The sequence below is a fragment of the Labrus bergylta genome, chromosome 19 (genome assembly GCF_963930695.1).
Source record: "Labrus bergylta chromosome 19, fLabBer1.1, whole genome shotgun sequence".
In the NCBI taxonomy this organism is placed as follows: Eukaryota; Metazoa; Chordata; class Actinopteri; order Labriformes; family Labridae; genus Labrus; species Labrus bergylta.
The window spans coordinates 4,402,662-4,424,978 of NC_089213.1; the positions used below are offsets into that span (position 1 = coordinate 4,402,662).

The following is a 22,317-nucleotide window of genomic DNA, read 5'->3' on the forward strand; positions in this document are numbered from 1 at the left end:
TTCTGTACCTTTCTAAAATACTTCCAGAAAACTTAGGACGTTGACTTTGACTCAAGAAGAGACTTCTCGGTGATGTGATTTTTCAGTTTTTTATTGGGACATCTTAAGATTTTGATTGAATGTACAACTCAACTAGTAACTGGAAAGACAGTCTATCATTGTCCATTACATTCTATTTTAGAAATACCGTTACCATACATGTTGTGTGTCGCATCATTTTTTACACTAGGTGATGTTGATGTCGTAAAAAGCTTTCTTTGATATTCAGCCTCATGTACAACCAACCCCCCCCCCCCCATAGTACCAAGTATGTTATATATAAATGTGTGACTACATATACTTAAAGAAATACTGTATGTACAGTATATGCTTTCGACAGTGTGGCTCATAATGCATAATGATTCCTCATGTAAGTGCAGAACATGCTTTTTGCGCTGATTACTATATACAGTGCTGGTACCATGCTCTCTTTGTATGTCATATCCATTGAGTGATCTATGTGGAGGAAAAGGTAAAATAGAGACTCGAGATGCAGCGGAGTTTTCCCCCCGAAGTTGTCTTCATGCAGGCCAGAGGATGGAAGGATGTTTTCAGAGCACAGACGAAGCCTGAAGAGGACAACAGGGATTATGAGGTCACATTATCACATGATTATTATTTATAGAAAAAAACAGGTCACCAATAAAAACTTTAACCTCAAAATTGAGATTTTTAGAAGAGTTTGCTTAAATGTAATCAGTAGAATATAACAGATCAGCAAGAAATCCTCCAGTGATAAAGCGGAGACTGTCTAGTTTTTGTGCTGAGAGATGCTGAGTCAGTTAATCATCCTATTGGAGGAGGAGTTGCTGGTGTGCTGTACAGAAAACAAGACTGGCTGTTCTTGCAATGCATAGTTTAAAGCATTTATCTCAGGATATTTAGTGAATCATTTTGCTGTCACATTCCATTTCTCTTGACGATTTGGTAAATTGATCCTATTACCTCTAGAATAAAAACTTTTTCCAGAGGAAGCTGAGTGATCACGAGTAATTTCCATTTTTCTTGAATTATTTATGTCCTTATCCTGTGATAATCGAATATTCTTAATTTCCTTTTATATCACTGTAGCACTGGGTGGGTGGGATCATGCTAAGGAACATCAGTGCGTCATCGATTCCCCAATTTTGCCCCCCTCAAAAAACCTGAACCTCAAAGTGATGAAAAACTTTCAAACGGTCCAAATTCATAATTCAGACGTACAAAGTGCTCAGTCACTCATGTTTAATGTGTTTAGAGACCCATTTTTGATTTTGCCTGGCACAAAGTTTGACATGTATCTCTTTTGTATTATCTAAACATAAACGTAGACATTCATATCGTCTGCATATCAAATATCAAATATCATCATATCAAAAACAATCATTACATCAAAAATTCCTCAACGTGAGTACAGTCTGATTACTATCAGCGACAGTTGAAAGGGAACGTTTGGCCCTTGACAGTTTTTTGATAATCGGGACTTCTCTCAACAAGAACCCCAAGTTGCTGTAGGAGCTCAAGTCCAAATTTGTCAACAAGGAACTAAGCAGATATCTACATTTAATTTCTTTAGTGTTTTGATAATGACACGTTTTTATTGATCTCATGATGATGCTAACATTAATTTTCACTACAAGAGAACAGCTTACCTGTGCTATTCTCCGACCTGCACCCCCGCCATGTTGTCTTTACTTTCCGAGGCTATGGCTAAATATTCAGCATTTCTAGAAAAAAGGACAAAAGAAACAAACCCTCAGTGGTTATCAGAACTTTTTACCTCACTAAGATGAAATTGGTGAAAAAATGCATTAAATAAGAAAAGAAACATCACAGCTATGGTTGTATAACAGGTTCTTGTTTCTTTTTTGACTTACAGTAAGGAGGTTTTGGTTTTGGGTTTGGTTTTTACTAAGGAGGAGGATGACGGGATGGGAAGGACAAGACGGAAACATGAAAGTAGACACAAGGAGCGTGAGACATGACACAAAGAGAGACACAGTGAAATCACAGACGGACACATTGACGATCTTCAAAATAAGTCGGTAAGAGGACAGGTAAAGAAGACAAGAGAAATAAAAAAAACAAGGAGAGGGGGTATAACTGCTTAAATAAAGTTTAAAAAGTACGTGTGTGACTTCAGCAGTAGAGCATGAATAAAATATGGCATTATTCATGGCGAAATGCACACTTTAAAAGCATTTATTTCACACCATGTTTTTTTTTTTTGGAAACATGAGATGGCAGGGGAGTTCGTTTTCCAAGTACAGACCCAGTCAAACCAGCATATTCTAGACGAGTGAAAATGTTTGCAGGTAACCTTGGTAACGTAGTGAACCAAGCTGTTCCACCAAGCGGTCCGGTTCAGTTCGATATGGTCGCAAATTATTGAAGTTTCCAATGTCAAAAGTTGGGAAACACAACCGGTCTGTACCCGCCTACTTTTTTTGTACCCTTCTGTTGGGGTGCCAAGTGTACTGATCTGGCCCTATAGGGTGAAGCTGGACACACTGCAGTCGGTTGATTTGACAACATAATCGTTGTCCATTGTTGCAATGCTTTGTCGCTATCTTCTTCTTTGTTGAATTTAATAGGGGGGCTACACTGTCCGGCTTAGACACCACCTATGAAGTAAGGCTACGGTTGACTGTGGAAACGCAAGCAACATTAGGGTTTATCGTACCAAACAGTACTGAACCAAACAGGACCGCTTGGTGGAAATGGGGCTTTAGTGTACTACTGTAGCTGCCAAGCTAACTGCTAACAAGCCAGCCAGCAGAAAAAATGCTAATGCTAGGAGTCACAGTCTCAAATTACACCTTCTGCTTGTTTTGTCCCTGTTTTGTTTTTTTATGTCCTTCACTGAAGAGTTAGCAAAGAGGTCTCTCCCATAAGGCTGTTTCACTTCAGTCCAGTTCATTGTGGGTTTGCTCGTTCAGGTATGACTGGTATGAGGCTGTGGCACTCCTGCATACCTTACCTACCTTAGATCAGGTTGTTTATCTCTGACAGCCTTTTACAGGACAGTTTATGTTTAGGTCTTGCTGCTTGACACCTCCTGATTCTCTCCTGGGTTTTTTATAAAAGTGGACTTTGATTGTAGAGGATATCATGTTGTGTTTACATGTCGATATTTATGTTCTGGCATTGACAGCAAAGATCAGAAGGAGCTGCATGCAGAGCAGTTTTTGTTGTTCTCCAGCATTACTGCATGTTAAGGACCCCAATAATAGACCTGTGTGGAAATGCAATCTCCTGTTTTGCAAGAAGAATTCCTTCCTTTCATTCAGATTTAAGTGCAGGATTTGTGCTCTGAATATGGACACAACAGCTGAGGCTTGACACTTTAGATGCAGCACTCATTCTTCTCTCACCAGGCTATAAATCACACAAATCTTATCTGTCTGACTTCCGCGTGTAAAAGAACCCGGATCTTCTGCGTGATAATGGACCCATAGAGCATGCGCACCTGGAGTCGCAGTCCTGTGGCTCTGATCGTTCATTATATCTACAAAAAATATCTCTGAATTTGGCTTTAATTGCATTTTAACTAGTTTTAGGAACTAACCATTTAAAAAAAGAAGAAGTTATTTCCAGTGTTCATATTGGGAAGTTAAAGTACCTCAAAAAAATGTATCAACTGATTTATAGACCTCTGCTACAGGGTTGGAAATTAGCTTTTTCGTCTACCTGCCATTGTGACTAGTGGACTCAAGAACCTGCCAGTCACACATCTTTTTCAAGATTCAGTTAACAGGGATTGTTGTCTCAAATCCCTCTGTCCCCTATTTCATTCACCCGCCACCATGGCCGGTAGGTTGAGTAGCTCTGCTAGCTCCCAATGCTAGCTTATGGGACACTGTCTTTTTTGGGCCCAATGGCATCACTTGACACTGCAATACCAGGTTCAGCCACTGTGTAAAATTGGATTCATTGTCTGTGCACTTGGCAATGAAGACTTCCTTCAGCTTTGACCATGGATGTAAACAGTACTGTCAAGCGTTGCAAGCCAGGTTTGATTAATTCCAATAAAAAAGTTGCTCTATGGCATGCATAGACTTACCAACCCTGCCAGCTTTGATTTGAGCTTGACAGCTAATTGACGGTCAAAGTCGCAGAAATGTTTCCATCAGTCACAGAAAATAATTTCTCATCCATGTAAAAAAACTCTGCAATCCTTCAACATCGCCCCGGGGAGTTGAAGGTTCCCTCATGCCTTGAGCACTACGAGCATGCAGATGGAGTCAATGAAAGACTTACGCTGCTTCTCGTAATGCTTCTTCCCCAGCTGCTGCGATCTTCCGGTAACAGTATATCATCTCTATGAGGAGCCACACCTGAAGGCCAATGATGGTCACGTACATCATGACCTCAGACACGATGGAGGCCGTTCCTCTGGTGGCTGCAAACACGACATGGAGAAATTAATCAGGGACGCCTGCTGTTAGCTCAGTCTCATTTCCTGCCCTCTCATCCCCTGGTGACAGGGTGAGATCACTGGATTACTGACTAGTGAGTGTCCGTTATACTGCCTTTTTTTATGGAAGGTTGTAGAAGATTGTAAACCTGTTTTATAACATATGCTGACTCTTTGGACATGGTGTCTCCTAATACACAAGTAGTACGCAAATAAATCAGGCAAGCTTCTCATGGCCATTCATGTTGATGGATGTCTCTTATGGTGCAGAGAGGAGGATGGGATCTAGAGTTGATTTATTACTTCAGCTTTAATGTAGAGTCACTTTAATAAGGTGTAAGAGTGTGACTATATAAAAACAGAAATCTGCATTGAAATCATGTTTCTTGGGGCTGTAGAGGTTGTGCGATAGCTTCACGTTGTTCTTATTTTTTTATATCTCTTCATTGCTACGTATTATGTTGAATGTGGGTAATTTGAGGTTATAATTTTCTTAAACTGCTCTTATCACATGTTGTTTTTGACTTAATTCTACTGTAGAAACAGCTAACTATGTAAAGCATTAGGCCTAGTCCACCATAGGCGGGTAGGCTTTTCTGTGTGTTTATAATTATATAATGTGAAAAATATGTGTGCAATAACCTCAGGTGCAATAAGAGATGTAGAAAGTAGAGACAAGAAAACATATTTATCTTGTCATTTCATTATACAGTGTTCCCCTTTGTTATTTTTTTGTATTAAATCTTTGCTTTATTACAGTGTATAGCTTCTGTACAGTTTATTTTGATTTTCTTAGCTGTTACTAAACTTATTTTTTAATTTTTTTATTAGTACTTTTCTACTCTTTTTTTCTTATAATGCTATTCTATTTCATATATAATTTTAACTTTTTTGTAGAAGCTGACTCAGGGAGAAACACACAAAAAATTCCAATGTAACTGTACTGTCTTGTACCTGTGCAAATAGCAATAAACATCTATCCTATTCTATTCTTTTGGGAACATTTCAGCATGTCAAGGAAATCCTTTTTTTGACTTGGCATGCTCATGACGGCCGTAAGTTGCGTTTTTCATGTGGACGAAGATGTTTTTTGAGAACATAGCGTGTGTGGACGGGATTATTTTATGAAACGGAGGAGGAAAACCTCCGCTTAAAAAAAAAAAAAAAACCTGCTTATGTGTGGACTAGGCCTTAGTGTGGGGGAGATCAAACTGGTCACTCAACTGAGTGTGGGGAGGAAATCGTCTCAGTGCAGTGTCAGGTGTGTGAGTGTGTGTGACGGATTGGCCCTGATATGGTGTGTTAGGTCTATATATTCTCTTGAGTTGCAGCGACTCGTTGTCTCACCATCAGAGCTCGTGAGTGGTTCTCTCTGTGTTTCTTGTGTCTTTTAGAAGTGTGTGATTCTGCATGAGCACCACTTGACTTGCTTACTATTTCCAGCAGTTCTACAAGTGTAGTTTATTGGTGCTGGGAATTTCTGACCTAGCCTATTTGTTTCTTTGTAGGCAGCTGTAGTTTGGTTTCTCTTAAGCGACAACCTCCGGTGTTGAAAGATGAAGCCAATGTGGAAGTGCAAAACCCTGCAGGTTGTGGAGTGTCCGCTTGAGGCTGACACCAAGAGCCCCGGAAATCACATAGACATCACGTTCAAAAAAGCCAGTTTTGACAGCAGAAATGAACATGTTTACAGCCTGGTCTGATTAGTTATTGTCCTCATGGGCACACACTGGACTGGAACTACAATGTAATGCACTATGGACAATGTGTGTTATCCATAGTTGGGCGCATAGCTGACATGATTGATAGGTAGGCCTAGTGTAACAGTTTGTCAGGAGGCTTAAAACCCGCCTCAGTTTCAGCTCTCAGTCTGTCGTTAGTTTGACTGAAAGTTAGACTGAGGCAGGATTTCCAGCATGGCGGCTGCTGCCGATGAGCCTCCAGAGCCCCCTGCAGGAACAGATGGGTGACGTCACTCAGGCTTTGTCCTTCATATTGTAAGTGGGTGTGCAAAGGGATCTGTTTGGAAAATTGCCCTTTGCTTCACTTATTATGGTCTGGAAACTTTACATTCTTAATCAGTTTAGATGTATTTGATAGCTAACAGACTGAAGTGTAAACACTGACACAACTACAATTGATCCAATTCCTTAAGGAGGCTTTTTCAAACCTCATGAAATATGAGTTCTCTTTGCACTAATGGTCATAATAATATAATATTAAAGTCCACAACCATTAAATGCTTAGTCAGACCTCCATAGTTAGAAAGTCTGATGACCTCACCATGCAAGATGGACAGATTTTTCAACGTATTGTAACTAACTTTTCCCAGCCGTATTCCTAAATCCTGAAATGATCGATTCTTCAATCATGATGTCACAAACGTTATAAAGCAGTCCAGTTGCTGCCATCATACCTTTAGCCACCACGGTGAGGTGGACCACCTTGCTGATGATAGTGTTGTACTCGTAGAACTCGTAGAAGAGGATGCGGTTTAAGAAGCATTGGTAGGTTCCCGAGTCGTTGAAGGTGACGTTGAGCAGGTATATAGACGCATCTTGGATGTCATTGCTTCTCTTACTTCCGTTCCAGTCTACGCGGTCCATGAAGTGGTCGTGTTCGATGGTGGGGCCGTCCTCGTTGTAGGTGTAGATCTTGTAAACACAGAGGAATCGAGGTTAATCAGAATGCAGATACATTCACACCGCACACAAACCATGTTTAACCATTTTGTCAGACTTAATGTGCGGCAATCATCATGGTTTAGTACTTTTGCAAATGAGGTTACTAGAGTGTTCTTTGGAGGATTTCACGACCCACAAATAAAATTAACGTGACTGAAGAGCTGGATTGAAATGAAAGAAACACATGTAAATTTAAGTATTAACTTTCTGTATGTTTTAATTTTTTATTGAATAATCTTTTTCAACTTACAATCTGTGATTTTTGTTCAAAAAATGTAAATTCAAAATCTAGAAATTGTGGGCTAGAGTTGCTGGAAATGGGTACAAATGGTAATAAACATCTGCAGAAGTGTCAGACATTCACGTGACAAAATACAATCTGCTCTGTTTTTCTGAATTTACGTTGTATCGGTTCCTCAAAAATCCCAACACAAGCTCTCATTTCGGTACATACAGTATGCATCGGAATCGGATCAGAACTGACAAAAAGTACACTTCTGCACTACTCTATTCTGATCTGATCCCCAAGACCCCAGTGCATGCAGGTTCAAGGAGGAATTGATTGTCATGCTTCCCATATACCACACCCAGTACACAGGGGAAAGATACAGATAAAAATAAAAAAGTCTAGACGACACAATCCTCAAGGTTTGTATCTTGTTTTGAACTGAGTCAGGTCACACACAGAGGGCTGTCGCACAACAACTTGAAGTCTTCCCATGATAGGATTTCTCATAAGACCCCTCCCTTCTTCCCTGCACTATTTGTTCGTGTATCTCTTGGCCCTTCTCACAAAAGGGCCCCTTCATCCTCAGCTCCCTCCCCAGTCAGACTCCCCCCTCACATCTGGTATTTGATTTTTCTAAAGCTACACTGAAACGTCTTGAGGCTTCATGATCGCAAAATCCACTCCAGCCAATTTCTAGAGGATCCAGAACAAGGCCGGCACAGATGGACTGTGTCGTCCCCGGAGCCTTAATGGTCTCTGCGCTGTTAAATATCACAATCAATTCCAACTGAACCTCACGATGGCCTCCGCATCGGCCGCCATGATGTTATCGAGGGCGGAAGTGTGTGTGTGTGTTTATGTAAGTGAGTGTGTGAGAGAGATGTAAAGGATGTTAGTTTGACTGTGCTCCTTTACAGCATGCATATCTAAATAGTCGGTGTCTTGAGGAATGCAGCCTGAGATAAGTTGTTCTTAAGGATGCTCCACAATGTGCTGCATCAGAAACACTTCCTGCTGGCACCAGACTAAAAAACTCTCCAGGGACTGTATACTCACATGAACAAAGTCGGCCTCTCCTTTGGCCCTGAAGTACCACTCGACTGTGGCGGCTCCATCCACCTCACTCCTCCTCTTGCAGGAGATGCAGCCCAGCTTGAAGCCCTTTCCTGCTACGGCCTCTGTGTCAGAGTCCACTTCTGCACACGCCCCGTCACACTGGTACACTGTTTACAACCCAAGAGAGACAATCGTTACTATCTGTTTACATAATGTATGGCAGCAGATTATGAAGGGCTGCACACAATAAGCTCAACTCACCGAACAGGCTGCAGAGAAGGGAGAGGAGCAGGAGATGTGCTGTTCCTGCTGCTGCTGCCATGTTAATGGATGTTAGAGCAGCTTGTTTGATTTGATGAGGAGTCTCCAAAAAGTCCAAACTTTAACACCGACGCAAGAATGGAGCTCCAACAGAAAGCACTCAGAAACTGAGCACTTCCAAGTTTGTAAAGGTGAACAGTTTCAATTTGTTTTTTCCTTGAGCAGTTTATTCTAAAAGTTGTGCATCAGCAAAGAGCTGCAAACTGTGTGACAGGAGTCCTGCAGCTTAGACATGCATTGTTAAGTTCAAAATGTATCCGCCTACAAGCCGTCCTTTTACTCAGAAATTTGTTGATGGGGGTCCCAACAGTGGGGCCACTGTTTCCGATCTTTGGCACAAGCCAGCACCAGTTTCCTGTTGTTCACAGGATTTGCTGCCAGATATTATTGCTGCTTTTGGAGACCCTTCCCTTCTATCTATTCAGCTGATGCAGCCAAGTGGTGGCTTTTTGTACTTTTAATTATGGAGGCGCACATGAAACAATCCAGATATCTGGTGACTCACAGTGTTCCCCAGAGCAACACCCTGAGATTTGATTGTATTTCTCCCTGAGGATCCTAATGTGAGATGCACAGATCAGGCATTAAACCCCGCCAGAGGACACATGCTCAGCTCTCCTCTTTGGCAAAATACAGACAGCACGGGTATACACAAAGCTTATTTTAGATTCTGTGCAACATGAAAGCTACAGACTGAACGTCTTCAATACAATAACACGCTAGTGCATATACAATTAATTTGCATGCTCTTGGATAAGAATTAAATGGCTACCTCTTACAGGCTACACGATACTAATATTTAATGCAGAACAATCTAATGGCCTAAAGATGCTTATCCTCAATCGGATCTCTGAAATCAGAGCCTACTGTCCTGCTGTAGAGGCCTCCCTCTGCTCGAGTCCTCTATCCGGAGGAGAGAGAGAAAAAAAAAAGATGCTGTCCTCTTTCTGCGATGACAGCTGACTGTGGAAAAATGTGGAAATGTTTCATCTGATCACTCCGCGCTCGTAGTAGAGATGCTTCTTGGGTCGTGCAGGCATTGCAGATCAAATACTGCGCTTGCACACACGGCTACATAGAAGCCAGCCCAGCCAGAAAAATAAAAAATATCACAAAACGTGCCCAGTTCACGGTGTTTTATTCCTACGCCACAGCGGCACCTCTGTCGCTCTGATCGCAGGATGCTGCAGATGCACTGCGGTAAAAAACGGTAGTGCGTGTATGACCAAGCAGACTCCCAATATACACCGACAGCTCAGCTTAATCCCGGCTGTTTGTCAAGTCAAATAGCTTATATTTTTTTCTAGGAACAGCAACGGGGGCTTCACTAAGCCTTCACGGCCACATTCAATGAGAAATAGAAAAGGTTTTATAGTCGTGGTAGAGCGATTCACTGATATTATTGTGAACTGGCCCTTTAAATTGACTTGAGTGGGGCGGGGTGAGAGCGCAGGGCCACTGCTTGCGGTGCCTTCACGGGGGTGTGGGACCCATCGTAAAAATGACCTTCCAAATTGGAAAATGAACTTGAAGGCGCCTTGAAGTTAAGAGCAACAGGGAAACTCGTCTAAAATGTTGTACCTGACTTTCTGAGTCGACATAAGTATCTGTTGGCTTGATGTTTAAAGGGCACATATTGTAGAAAATCCAATTTGACAGTGTGTTTTTCTCACATATTTGGATAATCTGAGCCACAAAATGTGAACTAAACCCATCCAGTCCTTTGATTGTGGTCTGCATAAGTCTTACAACACAGTGAAAAGTGCTCAACTTGTTACGTCAAAGTGGGATTCTGGAAAATAAATACCCTCCCCACCCCTGAAATCTCCACCCATGGACTCCACCCCCAGCATGGGGACAAGGAAGAACTTCCTTTAAGAGGCAGAGACCTTGAGCAGAACCAGACTCTGCCCGAAACTGTGTTGGGCTTTGAAAGTAGGATAGAGGAGAGGCAGGGAGAAGGAGAAGGCTATATGCACATTTCAAAAGTCTGGATTTATCGCAATAAATACAAAAGCAATTACGATTTAAAAAAAAGAAAGTATTCCTCACTCATATATGCACGTTATCAAATGAATGGAGGCCCAGATATAATGTCTAAGCTTCAACAACCTGCAGCACAGCACAGGCGCACATACGAGACACCGCCTTAATTACAAGTTCACTTTTTCTGCTCATTTGTCAATTTTTATTGACATTATTGGCTACTAACCGTAAGTTGCCATCCACGTACAAACACCCAAATGAGTTCCGAACAATTACATATAATATACACTATATTCTGCTGTCATATTAGGCTACGGTGAATTCGCCAAATATGGGACAATTTCTGCATTTTAGACTTTTGAGATATATTGCAACATGAAGCTATACATTAAATCCACACCCAAGAAATATGCAACATAACTTATTCAATCATATTTTTTTTTTACCAGAGATGTACTAAGGTTTCTTAAAAAAAAATAATTCAGCGTGGAAAAAAACGACCAATAAGTCAACAAATAGCTCCACTAAACAGGAAACGCATACAATCATAACAGGCATATGTGAATGCAAAAAACTGTCCCACATTAGGCAAGTCATACTATTCATTTAAAATAACAAATAAAGAATTTATTTAAAACATTATATAATTTTTTTTGATGAACAAGCATGTCATAAAAACATCCAGATAAAAAAAAGTAGGATTGTTTTATTTAAAATAAATGTATATCCTTAACATGAAGTTTGTCTGAACAGTATGTCCCTGACCTTTGGGTGGTCTTCACGCTGTGTACTTCATATTTGAACCTTGTATCATTATAATCTATGACTGGACATTTGAGAAGTCGTGTTATTTTGATTACATGACATCACAACTTGTGTTAACCCTTAGTTTTATTGACTTTCATTTGCTGTAGGAAGACCTCCACCCACTTGAGCTTAGGTGTCCCCACATTTGGCTAATTCCCCCTACATCTTAATTACGACTGAACTGCTTGGAAAGTGGCTGTGTGACCTCTCCATCCAGGTGCAGGGTCATGTGTCCAGGGCCCATCGCTGCGTCCTCACCTTACTTTCATGACCAGGTGGGAAGGATACATCAGGGGGTAGTTTTACTGCGTGTGCACAATCATCCATTTATGACCCCCACCCCCCCCTCCCCTATCTATTGTCAGGTGTTACTGAAGAACGTTACACTCGACCTTAGGTGTCCCACATTTGGCTAATTCACCCTATAATCTTAATTACCACCGAACTACTTTGAAAGCTGGGTTCTCCGAGCATCGCGATAAGCACTTGAATGCAGCATTACAATCAACGCTCGTAAACTTGTGGACAGTTTTGTAATTATAACCTCGATACTTACGCCATAAACAAAAAAGACGCAGTTTAACGTGACCAGTGCGATGGCATTTAACAATAATTCAAACCCATTTTGGCACCCAACACCCCCTCATCATGTTGCGTTTAAGGACGCCGATGTTGCTCTTTCAACCAGCTACCAACAACTGCGGGCAAGCTGCCGTTAGCATTTAAGATAGCTCGTTGTTTTCCACTTGAAGGAGTGTTTTCGTTGTGTCTAGGTTCTTTGAATGATAATGTTGTGATTGAGATGGCGAGGCTCGTTCACTCTTGATTACAAAGCTGGACATGAAGACACATTAAAGGTATAGTAACTCAGCTATAACATGGACGGCTAACCAGCGAGCTACATGCTAACACAGACTCACAGTAAGTCACATATAACACCACTTCATGACCAATGCAAACAATGCTTTTATATCATGATGTGGTTTATTTCATATCTGCTTTTCACTGTATATCTTCACTGACAATACATCCAGGTCTAATCTGATGTTAAAGCTAAAATTAAAATGTTATAAATCCATAAAACAGTCAGTATTCAGTCAGACAAAAGGAAGAGGCCACTTATTACACATTTGTAGGCTGAAACTAGCCACCAAAAAAGGTCTGAACACATTTGCAGTAACTGATAAAGTGGTTGCTATTTTAGGTAATCTTGTATTTTTAATCATACAAGGCAAGGTGAGGTTATTTATATAGCACATTTCAACAACAAGGTAATTCAAAGTGCTTCACACAAGACATCAAAAAACATCATAACAGAGGAAAGAAAATAAACATTAAAATAGAACATTAAAAAAAAATCAAAAAAATCACTGGAATTATTAAATCTGAAAATATGTTCAAATAAATTAATTTAAATAAATTAATTAATTTAAATAAATAAAGTAAAAATATAAAAAGAGTTAAAAGTTACAGTGCAGAGTTAAAATAAAAAATCTTATTAAAGCTGTTTAATGAAAGGCAGCTGTAAACAGGTGTGTCTTCAACCTGGATTTAAAAGAGCTGAGAGTTTTCAGCACACCTGCAGTTTTCTGGGAGTTTGTTCCAGATATAGGGAGCATAGAAACTGAACGCTGCTTCTCCGTGTTTGGTTCTGACTCTGGGGACAGAGAGCAAGATCTGTCCCAGACGACCTGAGCGGTCTGGACACAGACACAGTGCAGTCAAACCTCAGCTTAAACAGACAAAAAAAAAAGTGACAAACATTATATCTCTGTAGTCTTCTTCAAGTATTTGACAAATCTGTGTGTTTGAACTCTTTCAGTCTTCTCCACAGTTTTGTCTAACCATGGATCCGACCTGTAGCGCTGCCACTACTCCCGCTGGTCTGACTGTCCAGGTTTGTTTCCCTGGAGCCCGAGCTGCTGTTTTGGACAATCTGAACCGGCAGCGGGAAGAAGGCCGGCTGTGTGACCTCTCCATCCAAGTGCAGGGTCATGTGTTCAGGGCTCATCGCTGCGTCCTCGCTGCATCCTCACCTTACTTTCATGACCAGGTGGGAAGGATACATCAGGGAGTAGTTTTACTGCGTGTGCACAATCATCCATTTATGATATAATTGTTTTCCTCCTATCTCTTGTCAGGTGTTACTGAAGAACGTTACGACTGTGTCCCTCCCCTCGGTTATGGACCCAGTGGCCTTCGAGAGTGTCCTGAGCTCTGCATATACAGGCCAGCTGAGCATCGTGCATGACGACATCGTTAACTACGTGACTGTGGCCAGCTTCCTCCAGATGTGGCACATCGTGGATAAATGCACTGAGATCCTAAAGAGGCCCCGGCCCTCAGCAGAGGTCACCCCTAGTGAGGCTGCAGCAGCAGCAGCAGTAGCAGCAGCAGCTCCCCCTGGCACTGCGTCTCGTCAGCAGTCTCCCAGCAGCACAGACTGCTTATATGTGGAGAGAGAGGGAAGGAGGAAGGAGAGAAAGCCTGATGCTTTGCCCCCATTGGCTACATGGAGACGCCCGCAGCAGTTTCCCAGACTGGGTCGCCCTCGGCCCACACCAGCCCAGCACTTAGCTGACTCTCAGCTGGACACCCTCTCTTGCTATGTGGAGAGTGATTACACTAGCTCTGAGGAAGCATGGGTATCCAGCCATGCCAAAACCAGCCACTACGCCCATGACGGACCCGGTCACAATAGCAGGCACAACGGGGCGTTCTCAAGTGGTGAGGCATTAAAGCAGAAAGTCAGGTTCCATCAGCGGGGACTGCTGCAGAGCGCCGATAGACTGCTTGATAAGAGTAGAGAGATTGGAGACAGCGATGAGGCACAAGAGAGGAGGAAGAACGAGAAAAGAGAGATTGAGGCTGATGAGGGAGTAGGAGAGGAGGCGGTGGTGGAGAAGAAAGAAAGCTTTGCACAAATGGGACACTGTGGTAAGATATAAAAGCCTTTTTTTTTTAACTTTCCACCTGTCAGTATGTCTCCGTCCAACACAATGGCTTGAAGCAGACACATAGTTTAATAGTTTCATGTAGAAAATCCAATTAGTCTTTTTACTCCTCACTGATTACTTCAATAAATAACCATTGTACAGAGGGCCATTTCTTAACTTTCTTCTTACTGGAAATGTGCAGTTATTTCCCAATTTGTACCTCTTGACCAGTGAAAACTAGGTGAATTTTATATAGCCGTAAAGCAGGAAATGAAACAGTCACCGGAGTAGCTTGTGAGTACCTTCAACAGCAGGGGCTTCCCACTGATGGTGGTATTTTCCTTTCAAGGCCAGCGACTGTTTCGAGCAGAGACTGGTTGGCATTTAGCAGTATTATATCTTATCACTAAGGCTTCTGCTCATGCAGCAGACAACCCGGTTCCTTTACTCATCATGGAGTGAAGCTGTATCTTGGCAGTGAGTAAGGAACACAAATAAACTTGGTGCATTGGAGTGAGTCACTGTGCAGGTCATTGCAAACTTAGCGAGCACTGTACACAAGGCCGAATACTGTAAAGCAACATGAGTGGGCAGTCAAAAAAACCTCACAGTCTGCAGCCTCCAACCTTATTTATTTATATCTAACAGTTTGAAAGGCTTGTTTTAATCTGAGTTTCTTTAGCCGTGTAAACAGCCTGGTAAATAATCGTCCTTTTTTTAGAACAAGGGCCAAATCAGAGTCTAAAAAAATCAAATAAAAACACAAACATAGCACAAGAGAAGAAAAACAAATAAACAAATGTACACATCAAATATTAATAGTATATAAACAAAACAAAACAAAAACACAAGTTAAAGGAGCAATATGTAACTCTGACACCTAGTGTTTCAAATGGGTACTGCAGTCCAAATTCAAAACATTGTAGAGAGCTGTCTCCCCCGCCCCCTCCTCTCTAGAGTCGTTGCTCACACAGGTTGCCATGTGGTGGACACTGAAGCTTCAGTGTTTAGCCAGTTCTGCATCGGTCTGTAAACCTTTCTGTGTTCTAACCTCTCTCCATTTTTCAAAAGCATCTCCAATGTTGATCCTGGATTTATAACGATTCTGCTCGTGGAGCTTATTAGAAAAATGCAGAGGCTTTTAGGGTCGGGTACAATCACTGAACCAGTTAGCTTGACCGCTTCGATCGCTGCAACACAGACTGTTTTATCAACACTTAGTTCAGATCAGTTTTTCAAACTCACAGTCCACCACTAACAAAATAAAAACAAGACACATTGTGTGTTGTCTCCTTGCTCTCTGCAAAGTCTGGTTCCATACACTGCAGATATCTGTTTGTGATTTCCTTTTGCATTTCTCCGACAGACTTCCACCCAATGTCAAGTGCAAATGTGGCTTCTGGACAAGTGTCAGGGAAGGCCCCCGTGGAGGAGGTGAAGGAAAAGGGGCAGAGAAGTTTCATGGAGAGCGATCCCTCCTCGGACCTGCCTGGTGTTCACGCTTGTCAAACAGGTGAGGGCGCCCCGGGTCCTTCCTGTTCAGCTTCGGCCCGGGTGCAGTGGCAGACGAGTCCCTGGTCTGAACAGGAGCAGAGGCTGCAGGTCGGAGAAGCTGGCAGCTGCAGTAAAGATGACGATGAAGACGAGGAGGAGGAAGATGTGGACTTTGGATGTTTCACAGGAGAGACTTTTAGCAGAGACACATACGACGAGATCGAAGAGAGAACAGGACAGGTTTCCCAGAGGCCTTTGGTGCCGGCGTCTCCTGACTTCGGCATGGCCAGCTCGGATGTGAACTGGCCCTCTACCAGCGTGGGACAAGGAAGCACGCTGCCCCCCAACAACTCAAATCGCCATGTGTCCCCTTCCTCTGCTGCTTTCCCCCCACCTGCTTCTCCTCCAACTCCATCTTCCTCATCCTCAGTGTCCCTCGCTGGCGCCCCCTACACCGGCAAAGTCCACTTCTGCCACTGCGGCAAAGCCTACACCCTGAAGAGCATGCGTGACCGGCATGTGAAGATGCAGCACCTCAATCTGCGCCCCTTTGGCTGCCCTGTTTGCACCAAGTCCTTCAAGATGAAGCACCACCTTACCAAGCACCTTAAGACTCATGGAGGGCTGCGGCCCTACGAGTGCGGCCTGTGTGGGAAGAAAGTCATTTGGCGAGACAGCTTCCTCAGGCATCAGGCCCGATGTGAGAGACTTGCCTCCAGCTCCTCAGCTAACAGTAACAACACAAGCACAGCAGCTGTGGATCTAGATGACAGCTACACGTACGGATTTGAGGACGGGGAGGCTTTTCTTGCATCAGGAGGACAAGTGAAAGTGGAGGAGGTGGACTTCCACGGGGAGATGGAGGACGGGATGGGTGGCCTGTTAGGCAGTGTGTCTGGGATTGCGGATGAGCTAAGAACTGAGTCACAAAGTTTCAACACAGGTAGTCATGTTTTTAAGGAGGAAGCGAGTGAGGGCTTCAGCGTAAATTAATTTGAAACAAAAGTTCACAGCACAGTTCACGATAAAGTAAAGGCAGAAGTTACTTTATGGACATAAACCATTGAAGGCTTTTTCAAACAGACACTTTTTTTGTCCTTTTTATGTTCATTATTTTATTGCACGATCATTTTGAAAAAATGAACACACATAATGCTTCTTATAACGGTCCTTTGTAGGTTGTGCAGTTCCATAGTGATGCTGTAAACGGTATATCTCACAGGCAGTGCTGTGGATGTACCTCTTGAGCCCTTATTAAGTTCATTTGAATCTCGCACATAAGTTATTTGCCATTAATTCTTGAGAAAGAAATCAAGGATATATTTTTTTCTTTTTTCCTCTCCGCTACATTGATGTCTCTCTGCACTATGTAAAGAAAATAAATCTTTATTGAAATAAATCACTTCACTGGATTTTTATGATAGATCGGGGAATGAAGGGATTTGATAATTTTAGAGCTCTGACGCCCATTTAATAAATACATTATGGTCCATTCTAGAAAACACCATTTTAATGATTCATTCTAAAACACTGAAAGTCATTCTAATTAGTCATTCTAGAACATTAAGTCATTTAAATTAGTCATTCTAGAACAATAGGTCATTCTAATGATTCATTGTAGAACACTAAAAGACGTTTTAATGATTCATTCTAGAACAATAAAAGTCATTCTAATTAGTCATTTTAGAACATTAAGTGCTAGCCTTGCGTGCTGAGCAACTGACCAATAACGACAGAGCGGATCGGCAGACCAATCAGAGCAGACTTGGCCCACGTGGGGTCTAACAGTGTGGGCTCAACAGAGTGCAGCTGACGGACTCAGAGCGTAGAGGAGGAGCAAGGAGGAGCAGTTCATGAAAACAGACACTTTTTTCAAACTTTAGCTATTGTGAACGTACGAAAGTAGGTACATAGATTAAATATACGAACCCCAAAAAGGGCAGAATATGGGCTCTTAAAAAGAAGCAGCTCCTGGAGAAGACGCCAGCCGTACCCCACCTGAAATTATCCCAGATCGTGGAGTAAGTGGCTTCTTTCATCAGTCAGCCTCAATATCATGCACAAGTGGTACAGCATCTGTGTCTGTGTCGGATAACGTCGGCTGTACTGGCAGCTCGCCATTAATGAGACTTTAAAAGAGAAGAGAAACCTGAAACATCCTGCATCACATGAATAAAGTGTTTGATTAAACGCTGTGCAATGTGCACTTCTCATCCGATTAGCCTACTTTCCAAACATAAGAATTTAACACTTACAAGAAGGTCCTGACTCCGTCTTACAGCCCCCTGATTTCTTTATTCGTTATTAAGTCACATGTAGTCTGGCCTCAGGGCGTCTGCTGTGCGCAATTACGCATGAGGCACATCAGCGTATTTATTATTTTAATCTCTGGACATACCGATTAGTTATGATCAAATGTTAATGTTCTGAATTCCTAAATATTTCATATTTCAGAAGCTAAAAGTTGTATTTACTACCCTCTGGAAGTTTCTCTGTCCTTTTAAAATAGGCTAACTGATTTTAGTTTTTCTGTTTTAATTTGTCTCAGTATTTTCTGCAGTGATATTCCTGTGCGCATGAACGTTTAACATGTAATTACCGAAAGCAGCCTCTCTTATCTTTAATCTTTAAAATAAATCGATTAAACAAACAAAAAATAATCAAATAAAACAAACAACTAAATAAATCACCTGACAGCTCGTGCTGCTCAACATTATTTAAAAAGCAATGTAGCCTACAGAGATCATTTGAGGTGAAGCGTAATATAAAATATATTTTAGATATCTTATCAACAGTAAATCTGTGAACCTCTATCTATCCGTCTTAACAAGCACTGTTATAGTATGATCTAATTGTTCTCCGACAGACAGATTCGCTGCAACTAGTAATGACTTCAAAAAGTTAGTGTCTGGGTTGCCTTAAAATGTTAAGTTACCTGAACTTAAAAAAGATAAGTTGAGATAAATTTGTGATTATTCCAGAGAAATAAAATGTTCTACAGTCAAATAAACTTGACATCCAAGTCAGTTGTACTTAAATCTTTAAGTTCACAAAACTTTTGAACACAACTCAGTTCCTGTGAAATTATCTCGTTATCTAGTTCAGGCAAAATGCTCTTTTTCGTTTGACTTGAAATCCAAAGTTAAAATACTTCATCAAAAGTTGAATCCATCTAAAATATTGAGTTAAATGAATTAATCAATTTAAATTGAATATATATATATTTATATTTTAGTCAACTTAAATCAGTTCAGCGTATACATTTTTAGTGATTCTCTTTGCTTTTGTGGAAACTTTCAACTTCCTTTCAAATACAAATTTAAAAAAAGGTATAATCTCTACAGGTTATTTGTTTTATCATAGAAACCAACCACCTTTAGTTCTTCAACCTTTGATAGCAGATCAGATCAAATAGCAAATCTAAACATTTACAAATGTTTTTACCGCTTGTTGGTTAAAACATTTCCACCCAAGAATGTGCAAAAAAATCAGTTGTCCTTCTTTTGCTGCATTTATCATTTATCGGTCACTTTTCTCTGTATTTTCAGATGCAATAAACGTATAAAATCAGGTAATTTACACATTTAATGAGGTGATCTTACTGTGGTAACACAAACATTTCAGAAAAGATCTGTGAGACAATGTCCAAATATTTCTTGGAAGCTTTCAGAAAACTCCCGACCTCACAGCGTTACAAAGAAGTCTTTTTCTCAGTCCATGTACCCTTGAGTAGTGGTCACCGATATTCAATAGGTTCTTCTGTATGACTTAAAATGTATACTGTACTTCCTTTTGGTAGTCAATGTTAATTGAATAAAGCAGACCTATGAGCATAGCTACCATATGCTACCAACAGTCCTTCATGCCATGCTGCTTGATCTGATGCTTCAGGATGACCTCATCTATCACCAGGAGGATGCTGACATTCATATGCTTTGTTATGCCGTCCTCAGTGTAGATTTACAAAAGACAGAAAGAATAGATATAGCTGTAAATTGTTTGTAATACTCTCTGAGAAACAACATTTTTAGCTGGCAGATCCCCCTATAATCCTTCACTCTGTGTGAACCATAGACTGGTGTGAACTGAGCACAGACACAAAATATAGCAGCGCCCAGTAAGACTTCAAAGTGGGTGAGAAGCTCTTCTCTTAATCACCACTTGTCACTTAAATCTTTATTTAATATCAAATCACATCATTAATTACAGTTGTGTATTTAGCTTTAATTTATTTTTGCTTGTGTAACATTGCAGCACTTACTACTATCCCGGGTTTGTTTGTGTTAGCACTAAGTTACAGTTCACTAGAGATGTTACGTTTGACATCGAGGCTTTGAAGCGTGTCGAGTAGGAGGGGCCCCGTAACTGCACTTACTTGCACAGCCCTACAGCCTACCCTGACCTTTGTTTTAATTTTGTTCTTTTTAAGGAGGATAATTATGATTCCAAAGAGGTGGAGAATCTCAAGTCCCTGGTGTCTCACCTCCGTCAGCTCCTGGACCTGCACAAGAAATACGACTGCAGACTTTCCCTTTCAGTCTATGAGAAGGTGTGTCCGACAGAGGATTAGGGCCACGCAAAAAAAAAACTTTAAAATGAGATTAAACTGAATAAAGCTGTAAATTTACGAGATTTAACGAGGCCCAAATCCTCCGTCGTACAAGTGTATAAGATTCAAACAAATCTGAAAATTCACAGCAAGAAAACAAGGGCTGAAATATTGATACAATAAATACAAACATATTTAGTACCACGTTTTATTTTAAGTGAGAGATAATGCTTTGTGGTGGTGTATCATGAATTAAACTGTATTGGAATATATCTTTGCTGCCTCGTCCGTCTTATATGTTAATCACTGATGTTTTTCCGACGGCATTTTAAGCTGGTTTTGGCTGTGATCATTCTAATTGAATTGACTTTGACAAGAAAGTGTACGGAGTTTGGAGTTCTTCATGATTCTTGCCGCCACAATAGAAAGCAGTATCCTGCCTCGTGACGAGCTTCTTCTACGGTATATCAAGGTTAGACAACACCACTGCTGGAACATTAACCCTTTTGCCCTCCTCAACTTTATTAATATTTTTCTGCTGTGAAGTTACAACAACTTCCAACTTGCTCAAAACTACCAAACATTCAATTATTTTCAGGATTGTAACCCTTTAAATGCTAGCTTATTAGTTAAATAGTGATTAGAGTCTTGTACAAGACTAGCAACAGAGTTGATTTGCTTTGTTGCCAGAATTTACATACAAAACCTGCAATAAAATCATAAATTTTTTCTTTTGTATAATTTGCTGTTTTTTCTTATTTCATTTCTGCTTTTTTTACGACTTTTGACGGTAGAGAAGAGGGAAAGAGGCCCGGTCTCGGGTGTGTGAGAGACCGGGAAGCTTCGGGAGAAATCTTGCGTGAAAAAAAGGCTCTCTGGTCAGAAATAATAAAAAATGAATTAATAAGAAACTTAAGGTTATAGCAATGATTATAATATTCTTCCACAACATCATCATTATTATCACCACCATCTTCATCACTACCAGAAAACCACCCATCAACAAGCGCATTCACCATAGGACTGTGAGCAGCTAACTGGATAGTGAGCCCAACCTTTGAGACATCAAGTGGGATTAAGAAGACGGTTTCTTCTAAGGAAGAACTTCCTTCGCTACTTCATAGAGCACAGATTAAACAGAAACACACACCTGGATTGAGCCCCTTCATGTGCACACTTTATTAATTAAGTTGTTAATTGCATTAGTAAATTATATATTGTAATCTTGACCTGCAATATTTGTGTTCTTTACATACAAATTTTGAAGATGTATTCCTGGGTGCATCTCTTGACTGGTATTCAGACCTTTGGCTCAAGGTGTCCTAGTCTTCTGATGTTTGTCCACCTTCAACACTTTATTTACAGTAACATGGGTTAAAAACAACCATGCTTTTCCCTGAATTTGATCAGATATGTTGGTAGCTATGACACACCAAATGTTTTCATAATATTGTTAACAGTTAACGTTAAAGATAATACTTGTATTTATAGTAGCATTTTTTTTCAAAAACTGTTTGAGTGAAAGATCAACAGACATCCTTTTTGTTTCTGCGTTTATTTGAAAGTTGGACCCTGTTCCTACTGAGCTGTTAATAAGTGTATAATAAAGTATTTATTAACCTTCATAAGGCATTAATATGAACCTAATAAAGTCTTATTAATGTCAATAAACATCTTATGAACGTTGATAACGTTGATATAACTATAAACAAGTTTCTTTGTGTTAATTAGTATCTTACAAGCCAATTATAAATTAATTTATAGTATAATTAACACTGATGAAGTCTTATTAATGTTAATAAACATCTTATTAATGTTTC

General features: G+C 40.8%; 2 protein-coding genes across 6 annotated transcripts; one reads left to right on the plus strand and one right to left on the minus strand.

Moving 5' to 3' along the window:
• Positions 1–75: 75 nt before the first annotated feature.
• Positions 76–10,068, minus strand: scn1bb (sodium channel, voltage-gated, type I, beta b). Its single transcript, XM_020642295.3, has 6 exons — positions 8,666–10,068; positions 8,405–8,571; positions 6,852–7,089; positions 4,279–4,420; positions 1,671–1,745; positions 76–608 (listed from the first exon to the last, which is right to left on the minus strand). The coding sequence occupies exons 1-5, from the start codon at positions 8,724–8,726 to the stop codon at positions 1,676–1,678; spliced, it is 678 nt and encodes a 225-aa protein (XP_020497951.1). The 5' UTR covers positions 8,727–10,068; the 3' UTR covers positions 76–608; positions 1,671–1,675.
• A 1,922-nt stretch (positions 10,069–11,990) lies between these two features.
• Positions 11,991–17,347, plus strand: zbtb22a (zinc finger and BTB domain containing 22a). Of its 5 annotated transcripts, none has more exons than XM_065948265.1 (4): positions 11,991–12,439; positions 13,341–13,571; positions 13,660–14,455; positions 15,821–17,347. In XM_065948265.1, exons 2-4 carry the CDS (start codon positions 13,365–13,367, stop codon positions 16,939–16,941), a joined length of 2,124 nt encoding a protein of 707 aa, XP_065804337.1. In that variant the 5' UTR covers positions 11,991–12,439; positions 13,341–13,364; the 3' UTR covers positions 16,942–17,347. The 5 variants fall into 5 exon arrangements, with proteins under 5 accessions (XP_065804337.1, XP_065804339.1, XP_065804340.1 ...); XM_065948267.1 differs by having other exon boundaries at positions 13,353–13,571; XM_065948268.1 differs by having other exon boundaries at positions 11,991–12,375.
• The last annotated feature ends 4,970 nt before the right edge of the window (positions 17,348–22,317 follow it).